At 37.4% G+C, this 11,684-nt stretch overlaps 1 protein-coding gene across 1 annotated transcript; it reads right to left on the reverse strand.

Annotated features, from left to right (window-relative positions):
* Positions 1-10,461: 10,461 nt before the first annotated feature.
* LOC113782490 (probable purine permease 10) lies at positions 10,462-11,184 on the reverse strand. The gene has a single exon (XM_027328382.1). The coding sequence runs from the start codon at positions 11,182-11,184 to the stop codon at positions 10,462-10,464; it is 723 nt and encodes a 240-aa protein (XP_027184183.1).
* Positions 11,185-11,684: the final 500 nt, after the last annotated feature.

The raw sequence follows: 11,684 nt of genomic DNA on the forward strand, positions 1-11,684 counted from the left end.
TGCAAAAGTGAACATCAAATGATAGATATTTTCATGAAAACATTGAAGGTGAAACTGTTTCTCAAGTTGAAGAAGATGCTTCATATGATGCAGTTTGAAGACAATGGTTTAAAGGTGGCAGTGTAGGAATTAAACCTAGTCTTATTATTATTTACTAGTTTGTTTTATTTAGAAAACTACTTATTTCGTTGTTTAGCTGTGATTTTTTAGTATTAGCATATTTTGATAGTTTAAATCTCAATAGGATTTTGATACTTAGTAGTCTATATAAAAACCAAAACTTTTGGTCTATCCATGTAAGTGAGAGAAAACATTCAGATAATAAAAAGGCCTCCCAGTTCCGTTTCTTCCCTTTTTGTCTTCTGGCCTCGAGAACTCGTTTGTCCTTTTTTGCTTAATTGTGGTGCCAAGCTTTGCTTGCTTATTTTGTGCCAGTTATTTGGTTACAAAAATTTTGAAGGCCTACACTGAGGTTGAAGTAGGAAGACTACTTTCGACTATTGTACTGAGCTAATGTCCAAGGCTTTTGAGAGGGAAAAGTAAAGGACACGTACAAAAGGCCATATGACTTGAATTAGACAAAATTGAGTTTTCCTCGTATATCTATGTTTTGTGTGGTCATCTTGTTGATCATCCATGCTGAAGCTTGTGGAATTGCTGCTTGTTTCAGCATTTTGACACATTAGAACATTAGTTTTAGCTCCAAATTGGACCTGCCAAATGTATTTGTTGTTTCCTTCTGTTCCTTCAACAAGCCTAGCTGCGTTAATTTTTTTTACGGTTAAGTTCACCATGCCCCCTGAAGGTCGGGGACTGATTGAATTCCCTGTCCCCCACCCCCACCTCTAAAATAGACACTTTGCACTCCCTATAGTAATAGTCAATGAAATTTTGACCAAATGCCTATTGAAAAAGAACTAAAAAGACCATTTTATCCTCAAGACAGGAAAATGAGTGGTAAAATTATAGAATTGGCCTGTAATAGATACAAACATTCAGGTTTTAGTCATACAACGGAAAAAAAAAAAAAGGTTCCCCAACCCTAAAAATTGATCTCCTCCACATTCCACTTTTCAACCTACTATCAATTACCAATCACCATGTCTAGGTCTATTGAGCATAGTTGATTGACAAATTAAGAAAAAAAAGGGGGAAGGTTCCAAAATGCAAGAGGTGAAGAAAACACATAAAGTTATTTTTATTTGTTCTAAAGTCAAAAATTGACTTGAAACTTGGCCATTCGATGCTTGTTAAATACTGGCGGCTTACTAATGCTTCAAAATGTAACCTTTGAAAAAATAAATGCTAATATTGCAAGTGATTTACAGGGGTATTGTGGTATCAAAATTGTAATTTCATCGTATTATGCTAGAAAGTACAAATGGTGTTAGCATAGGGGGTGCAAACTGCCCATTTTTTGGATTGAGGGGGGAATATTGAACCAAACACTAACATTCATGAGGGCAAAGTGAATTTAACTCTTTTTTTAAGGGCTAATTACATTTACCTCCCCTGAGGTTTATCCAAATTACGAATCAATCCTTGAGGTTTCACCAAATTACATCTACCTCCCTTGTCACTAACTTCGTTAATACCCTATGGATAGAAATTATAAAATGACAATATTACCCTTAATATAAATGCATCGAAGGTAAAAAAAAAAAAAATTTCTTAGATCCATTCTTCTGTAAAGTTTATACAAAAGAAAAAATAATAAAGGTATCAACTACTATTAATCTTTCTTGTGAATGTTTGGAAATCAAAGATCATAATTTCGATTGCAAATAAGTGAAAAAATGCACAAACGTTTTTTCCCCAAGGATTAGAAACTCCAAACAAGTGAAAAATGTAAGTGTTTCGCCCCTGGCGTCGATTCGAGATCTGAGGGTGAAGGAAAGGAAGAAGAAAATCTCTTTGTTAATAGTTTGAATTGATAGGAACTAATTTAAACAAAAAAAAGAAAAATGAAGATTGGTCACCATAAGTCTCTTCCCTTTCCACGAGTGCCATCTTTCTTATCGACTTCACCAAATCCACCATAACCAAGCAAGCCACCATCTCTTTCTTCCTCTTTCCTCACTAGCTATTTCTCTATTGTCTTCACAAACCCATGACATTAAAGCTGCATGAATAGTACATCAAACTGGATTTGCTCAAAACTTGAGATCCCATGACTTAATGTATCAATCTCTACTGGAGATTTACCCTTGGGAGTCAAAATTGATAGATCTATGCATGCTTTTGGTTAATTTTACTTTGTCAAGATCTCTATTGGTGGTTTACTTTCTTTGTTTTTATTTTTTAGTTTTGTAGTTTCCTTGAATCTTAGCTTTGGTCGATCGGAATTGCTTGATCATTGCAATTCATGGAGTATATTTTCAAATTGATGGATATGACAAACTGTTTAGGCAAGTTGTAGTAGCTTTTGGGTGCTCTTGTTCCAATTTTGATTGAAAACTAAAGAAAAAATGGTGTTTGTTGGCAGTTTTGAGTTATTGGCAAAAGATGGTATCAATGCCGGTTTGAAACAACTGTAAATCTGCAATGTCTCCTATGTTTTTTAGGGTGATGATAGATTTTGAATATAAAAACAAAAAGGAAAGCGGAAGAAAAAGGGAAACAACAACATTGATGGGCAAAATTAGGAATTCAGTTGCATTTTTCTGCTGGCTTGCCTGGAGATGACTGGTCAAACGTTAATTGACTAACTGGAAGGCTCTATTTGTTGTAGATCTTTGAGTTTGATGGACCGTTTTGTAATTTTATCAAACTTTAAGGATTAATTCGTAGTTTGGACAAATCTCAAGGGAGGTAAGTGTAATTAACCCTTTTTTAAATTATAAATGGAACATGCTACTGGTACAACTAATTGGACCAAGACTCAGATTTTCTAACTGAAGGCGAAAAGAGAGTGTAACTATTTTAAAAGGGAATTTCGTCAATTTGGTCCCTAAACATTTTCACTTAAATCAATTTCGTCCTTCATTAAATATTTTAACCAATTTAGTCCCTGAACTAGTTTTTTACTTTCAATGTAGGACTTTTTACTACATTTTACTCAATTCGCGTGGACCAAAGGGGTATAATTGTCACACTGGCATAATCTCCTGCAATTATCCACTGAAACAGATTAGATATCATTATCCCGCCCATGCGATTATCCTTGGAAATAGAACTCAAATGGGGAAAATTGGGAGAACAGCTAGGGTGAGCGGTGAACAGACGGTGGAGGCTAGAATCAAAATGTCTACGCCACGAGCTTAGGCAATGGACGATAAGATTCTGTAAAGGATGGCAACGATCAAGTGGAGTCATCGGGCTTGGGTGAACAGACGATGGAGGCCAAATCGAAATGTCTACGCCACGAGCTCAGGCAATGGACGATGGCGATTCTGTCAAGGATTACAACGATCAAGTGGAGTCATCAACAAGATCAGGTAACTCGGCTTACTTCAAACCTAACCTTCATCAACCGTATGCATAAGGTGCTTGAGTTGAGTGCCATTACACACTAGTATGTTGGAATTGTGATATAATGTATAATGGAAGGACTTGAGGGAGGGGGGTTTAATTTTGCAGTATTGTACTTCAGTGGCGAGGCATGAACAGGTTAGGGGATGTTAAAATTTTTTGTTAAAGTGCTTATAGATTCCACATGGGTAAGATAAAGCATTTAGTTTGGGTATGGTACTTTCAAAATTTTACTTTGTTTTCCTGAGATTTGTGATGTTGAAATGTTGGTAATTTTGAATTGAATATGTATGCTTTTGATTTAGGTGGTGAAATTTGGTCTCGATTAAAGTAAATTTGTTTGTTTGTGAACTGTGATGTGGTCCCTGTGCCTTTAAAGTATACTATGCGTTGCTTTCATGTTGATGAAAAGTCAGACATAACTGGGGCCAAGGTTCTGCATCTGAGAAATAATAAAAGATTTCTATTTTTTTAAATAAAAAAGCAGGTCAAGATATGGATTATTTTACTTTGAAAGTACATTATGGTGGTGTCTATGTTAAAGAGCCAAAAGAAGCATACGTAGGGGGTAGCGTCAAAACATTTGACGGAGTTATTCCAGAAAGAGTTAGTAAGTCAATTCTGAGTCACTTTTGCACTTGTGTGGGCTGTCGGGAGGATTCAAAGATGATGTATGGAATCCCCTATGAAAAAAATGTCATGAAGTTTCGGCAAATAGATAGTGAGGATGATGCAATAGACGTGGCTTGCATTGTTAAAAAATATGGAGAAGTTGATGTGTATGGTATCTATGAATTCCATATACGAGATGTTAATAGCAACACTGATTTAGGTGCAGCAACTGTTGAGGAGATTCAACTAAAAGATGATAATTTATATGTGGGGCTCACCTTTGACGATATTGATCTAGCTGATTTCGAAAAAATACCAGTCAAAGTTGAGCAAATGATGGAGCATGTGAAGTCAAAAAATGAAAAAACAAAGCCTGCTGAACATGGAGGAAATGATGGTGATGATGATGCTGTCCATTCGGATTCATCTAAAGCTGAAAGCTTCCATGATAGCGATTATGATTTCAGCCATGATGAAGAAGATGTTATATTTCAGAGTTGCATTGTTACACCTAAGCAAGAGTTAGGTTGTCGAATTGGAAAGATACAACCTGATGGTGGAGCAAAAAGTAGGGGCAATGAGTGTAAGAAACAGAAAATGTCTACGCCTGCAGCTGAGAAGAAAAAAGATAGAGCCAAAGATCATTCTTTGAAGGACTTGCACTTAGATGAAGGAGATCAGATTCCAGTCCACGAGGAATCTGATTCGCTTGCCTCAGATGAGTTGAAAAGTTGTCAGTCCTCCTCGGATGAAGACAGCAAAAAGAAGAAAAAGGCTAAGAACCCGAGTCTTGTGAGTTTTAAGCCTGATGTGGATATGGAAGATCCTAAATTTCATGTTGGACAAGTTTTTGATAATAAACAATTGTTGAAGTTAGCTGTGGATAACTACACAGTCAAGTGGGGCAAGGATATCCAATCGGTAAAACAAGATGCTACACGGATGAGAGTTAAATGTAAGGCAGAAAATTGTCAATGAATGTTGTTTGCCTCTAAGGTTGAGGCCGGTGATGACTCTCTTGTGATAAAGACTATGGGACTTGAGCACACTTGTGGCCGGACATCTACCACAAGAGAGTTACCTCAGGTTTTCTGGCTAAAAAATATGCAGAATTTTTAAGGTTGAATAAGAGAATCACTGTTGAGGAATTTAGGGAGAAGGTGCATTCGGAACTTAATGTTCACATCACTATAGCACAAGTATACAAGACATTCATGAAAGCAAAGATCATAATCCATGGGAGCTATAAAGAACAATATCAAAGGCTTTGGGATTATTGTGACGAGCTGCTAAAATGTAATCCGGGTTCCACTGTGTACATGGAGACAGAGTTAGATGAAGACATTGGGAGAGAGAGATTCCAAAGGTTGTATGTCTGCTTTGGGGCACTAAAAAGAGGATATAAGTCTGCATGTAGGCCCGTCATTAGAGTGGATGGCTGCCATTTACGAGGTCCACACCCCGGAGTGCTACTGACAACTGTTGGAATTGATCCAAATGATTGCCTGTATCCCATTGCTTATGCAGTAGTAGAGGCTGAAAACAAAATGTCTTGGAAGTGGTTCGTCGAATTTTTGAAGTACGACTTGGAAATTTATGACCAAAGAAAGTGGACACTTATTAGTGATAGACAAAAGGTACTCTCTTGCTGAATTAATTAATTTTCATTCTTACGATAAATTTAATACTTAATTCTTACTGAAATTTAATACTTAATTTTATATGTAATCTTATAACAGGGTTTAGGGACTGCAATTCATGAAGTGCTTCCAGAAATTGAGCATAGACACTGTGTTAGGCACCTCCACAACAACTTCAAAAAGTTGCACCCGGGCTTGGCATTGAAGGAGAGATTTTGGACTTGTGCTCGGTCGTCCTACATGACATGGTTTGAAAATCAGATGGAGAGTTTGAAGGAATATGATGGAAAAGCATGGAAATGGCTAATTGAAAACACATCACCTTGTCATTGGTCAAGATCGCACTTTCGGACCACACCAAAGTGCGATATTCTGCTCAACAATTTGTGCGAGAGTTTTAATTCAGTCATTATGGCAGCTAGGGAAAAACCAATTTTGGGAATGCTTGAGACACTCAGAATTTATCTAATGGAAAGGCTAAGAACCAAGAGAGAATGGATGAAGAAGAGAAATGACAAGATATGTCCCAAAATTCAGAAAAAACTTGAGAAGGCAAAAACAGAAGCTGCTTCAAACATTACAAGATGGTCCAAGGAGGACCAGTTTGAAGTGACACATGCGTATGGTGGAAAGTATGTGGTTGATCTCAAAAAACAAACATGCACGTGCCGAAGATGGGACCTGACTGGCTGGCCTTGTTGTCATGCCATATGTTGTATTTCCTTGACTGGTGTAACTCCCGAATCGATGGTTCATCAGTATTACTCAAGAGAGAATTACTTGAAAGCCTATGAACCAGCCATAGCTCCAATGAGTGGCCCGAATGCTTGGGTCCAGTCCAAAAAAGAGCCGGTGCTACCTCCAACGAAGTTAAAGCTCCCTGGTAGGCCCAGAAAAGCACGGAGAAGAGAGTCTGATGAGCCAAGGGCCAATTCCGTAGGTGTAACAAAGCTGCCTAGAAGAGGACTTGTGAAAATAAAGTGTTCAAATTGCCATTTAGAAGGTCATACTGTTAGAAAATGCCCATTGATCATTCCAGTGAATGAGCTGCCCGGTTCATGCTGTGGTAGGCCACCATCGTCTAACTCCAATAAATGCAGCTTCTGCAAGGAGAAAGGCCATAACAAGAGGACTTGTCCACAACTAAGTAAGACAACTAAGAGGCCTGAAGTGAATGAAGACCACGGATCAACTACTACAGTTGGTACTGAAGATTACTTGTTGAATTAATTTTTTTTATGATTAATTCAAAACTAACATAAATTGATACTCTTTTGTTTAACAGATGTAAATCAGGCCTTCAATGATGGGGAAAGTGGAAGAGACCAACAAAAAGCTGCTACCGTATCTTCATCAAATAATGGTTTGCTGTGTTTCTATGTTTTTCTAAATTTTTTCGACTAGAGTTCTTTTAATGGTTGTATGTTCTTTTGCTGAATTAATTGTAAGCTTTTCTAGTCCCAGGTGGAATTGCAGAAGCTGGTACCGAAGATGCTGAAGTGATAGAGTTCCAGCTTTCGGCTCCCCAAGCTATTTCTACTGATTTGCCGGAAAAGGTGATGAAGTGTTCAGTTTGCAAGAAAACTGGACATAATAGGCAAACTTGTGATTCCTTTCAAGCTCGATCTTGGAGAAAAAGACGGGCTGCTATGTCAGTTTATGGTCCATTTCCTCCTTCAAAAGGGAAAGGGACCAGGAGAAAACAAACGGTCTGTTTGCGAGTATAATTGTTAATCAAAATTGGAAATTCGTTGTATACTTTATTCCTTAACGCATGTATGTGATTTATGCAGGCACATAGGCTGTTAGATGAAGATGATGATGAAGCTGACATAGCAATACTGGAGGGATGATTAATAGATGTGAACCCCCCTGACTGCTTAATTTTTTGTTGCACATGTTTAGGGCATGAAGTCTCCCTAATATAGATCTTACAATTGTAATTATAGCGTACTGATCATGTGGGGGAAAGAGAACAGAAAATATCATTGTGATTGTTTTGTTTTGTAAAAGTCTGCCAATGTTACCTTGCCATGTATCTCATTGCCTAGACATGAGCTTGGCATTGATCTCTTTTGGACAATTGGAATTCACTGGTTATATGAAATTCCTAATATCTTTTGTTGGTTGCATATTCATCAGGTGTTACATGGGTTGGTTGTGTTTAGAGATTGTCAAATTTTAAGGCGAAATCTTGCCAAAATTTTTAAGACACCATTAGCTACCTGAATGGCTATCCTTACCATCTAGAATGAGATTAAAATTGCAGAATTAGCATGTCTATCCTTACCTAACTCTAGATGGTATAGACATTTCAAAGTTTAGTAGCACAGGTACGGGAGATGGAGTCATGACTTTCTCGTGCTTATGTAGCTTTCCTTTTGTCTGCCTTCTTGTTTGGTATAACTAACTCTATCTAGCAAAATAGTAGTTTTTATTAATTTTGCAAGTTTTATTAATCAAGTTGTATAGCTTATACATGGAGCAGTCAACTGAGTTACATCAATAGCTCCCTAAACATATCTATATGTTCCTTACTATGAACAATGAAAACATAATCAGCAACATGATACACCTATCAAAACAATTATGAGTGAAATGTTTGTGGCAAAGCAACCAAAGAATGAAGGAGAACCGAGGAATGCTATCTTTATCCCACACAAATTTGCATAATTCAACCTTAGCTCCAGCAGGTCTCAAAGCCGATGTGAAATGTTCTGCACGAACCAGCTAGCCATTTATTTTGATCAGCCTTATCTAGAGTGGAAACAAACAGATTTGGAGTGACGTTCTGCAATTCCCTCACTAGCCTACATCAGATAAGGACACTTGAGAAAACGAATAAAACTACGGATCAACTACAGGTTCCAACAAAATTTGCTAATTCTGCATTTCATCAACAGAAGACAGCTTCCAACAAAATAGATTACGATAGGCTAAATCTAATTTTTAATCTCGTTCAGGAAGGCCTATCAACATGTCCATATACAAAATTTGCCCAAAATTCGATATATATATTAGACAAATGCTTCATCAAATGCTTACACAGCCTTACAACCAAATCATAGTCAGACAAAATTAAGGCCAACCATAGCCACCTTACAACTTCATGAACAAAAGGCTAACAGCAACTACATACGTTTCTCTAATTCATCTAAACTAACATTTGGAGCCCCAAATCTTTTTTAGCATGTCCTCTTTTCTCGTTGCCAACAAGCACAGCAATTAACAAGCAACCACAACAAACAGCAACAAAAACTAGCAACTTGCTCTTATCTCTTAACTTTCGAATTTCAGCCTTCATCATCTTCTTCTCTTCTTTCAACCTTGCAAGTTCAATCTTCATGAACTGGTTCTCTTGTTCAGCTTTCCTTAGTTCCTTCAAAAGTTTTGCCATTGTATTTTTTGTCATCTCTGGCATTGGTGGATCATACCACAAAAAGTACTTGCAAGCCTTCGGTGACTATAATCAATATCAATACCCCAATTAGATTACCTATTATTGCAAGTTAATCTAAAGCACAAATTACTACTAAATACCCATATCCGATTATACTGCCAAAATTAAAAAATTAATTCCCCTGAAATATATTAACAAAATAGAAAAAAATACCCCATAATTCTTGCAGCCGTGGAATCTTCTTCCTGGATTTGACAATGTCCACGAAGTAGCTATTCGACATGGTTCATTACAATCACAAAACACGCTCTCAGATCCATTGTACTCACCTACCTTCTCTCTCTTCACCCCTGATAAATTTTCACTTTCCTGATCCTTATGATTTGAGTGTTGGAAGCTGCACGAACTTGATGCTCCATTGAAATACTTTTTCCCTTGCTGCATCTTAGATGTGCTCCTTTGCAGAAACAATTGGGCAACTAAAAATGAGCCCTAATGTCTTCAAACCAGATGCTCGCCCCTTTTTGTAATGATATCTAATCCGTTTCAGTGGATAATTGCAGGAGATTAAGCCAGTGTGACAATTATACCCCTTTGGTCCATGCGAATTGAGTAAAATGTAGTAAAAAGTCCTACATTGAAAGCAAAAAACTAGTTCAGGGACTAAATTGGTTAAAATATTTAATGAAGGACGAAATTGATTTAAGTGAAAATGTTTAGGGACTAATTTGGCGAAATTCCCATTTTAAAACCTTCTTGTGCTTCGGTTTCAAGTCGAAATTACGTTATATATGAGGTTAATCACAAATCTTGCCAAACCACAGATTAACTTAATTGTCCCCCTAGTAATATAAGTGAGAGCAATTACAAAGATTTCTTAAAGCTTCATGATATCCCCTTCCGAACACATTGAGATGGCAGCAAACCATTGTTCCCTTCATTATTCTTGTCATTGAGTTGCTTGCAGTTTGATAGAAGGATGACATTGAAACGGATAACATATGAAGAAGAACAAACGTTAGCCTACTATTTTGTTTGATACATATGTGTATTCTTATCCTTTATTGCAGGACATAACAAGCTGCTTATCCAGAATTTTGCAACCGCTAATCTCGTCTTCTGAATTCACAAGAAAGTTGCAAGAACAATACAATAGGAAAAAGTACAAAACCAGTACTCATATTTCTGTGATCGAATCTTCTGTAACTTCACTAGGAAATTTTCTTTTGGCCTTGGCCTTCAGATCATCAAGATAATGCTGATAGACATAAGATATAAATCCCCACAGGGCTAACAGGAGGGATACTACTTTGGCAGCAGTCACCTTGTCGTGGAAAACTACCACAGCAAGCCCACAGCACTAATGACATTGGAGAACGGGGAAGAGACCTTGAAAATCAGTCCATTGCAACCGATGTTGAAAACCTGCCATGATATCCCAGTCCAAAGAATAGTCATGATATACGACACTTTCCCCAGTTTAAAATCCTGCATCTCTGATTTCAAACTCTTCCACTCTCCACTCGCAAAAAGCCCCACTACGATTGCAAGCGTTGCAACTAACGACTCGTAGAATGTGAGATCAATAATGACTCTGAAAGTTTTGCTTTTAAGTATCTTCTGAAACATGAGTTCAGTGAATGAAAGCACAAATGCATATAAAGCAGATGCAGCAACAGTGCATATAACGCCTACTGTGTATTTGTGCTTGGAGGCGTTACTGGAATCTTCAGTATCATTGTGGATTACAAGGATTATGGAAGAAATGGTTAGCAATGCAAGAGAGTTTATTATGAAAAAGGTAAGCTTCTGTGCATTCAGGAAAAATGCAAAAACAGCTTTGAATGCTAATTGGCTTGCACATATCAGAGAATAAGTCGAGACTGGAAGGTATTTTAGGCCAAGTGAGTATAACACGGAATCCCCAGCTGTACACAGCCCAAGAAAGACATAAATTGAAGTAAGGACAAGAACAGAAGGCTGTTGGACTCTACTATAATCTGCATTATTATTCTGTAAGGAAGAATGGAAGAGGAAGGGTAGGAGCATGGGGAAGCCCATAGTTAGTGTCAATGTTGCTAACCACGTACTGTTTCCGCCCTTATCAAAGTATAATCTGCCCAAAAGAGTACCAACGGCCTGGCCAGAGAGGAGAAATAATATGTAGATGGCCACTTGAAACCACCATTTGTACGTTCTAAGCCAATGTACATCTGATTGTAAGGGAGTTTGAACATTTTCCGTTGACAATATTACTTTAGCTTCCATACATGGTCAGGTAATATTAGAAGGATTCAGCATTATCTAGACAATTCCACTTGCAAATCCCACATAAACAAGAAATAAAAAGGATAGGTTATTGAAATATACTCTTTGAACTGGGAGGCTTATGCGGTCAAAAATGAAGTAAACCTATGAAATATGACTTCCATTGATCAAATTTGCTACTGGGGAATAAGCGGATTCAAGCTTCCTGATTACATCCAATACGAAAATGCACCAGAAAAATTTGCTCCAGTTCACTGCTACATAATAGTTAATACCTTTCTTATATGCTCTCT

Source organism: Coffea eugenioides, chromosome 9 (genome assembly GCF_003713205.1).
Source record: "Coffea eugenioides isolate CCC68of chromosome 9, Ceug_1.0, whole genome shotgun sequence".
Taxonomy (NCBI): domain Eukaryota; kingdom Viridiplantae; phylum Streptophyta; class Magnoliopsida; order Gentianales; family Rubiaceae; genus Coffea; species Coffea eugenioides.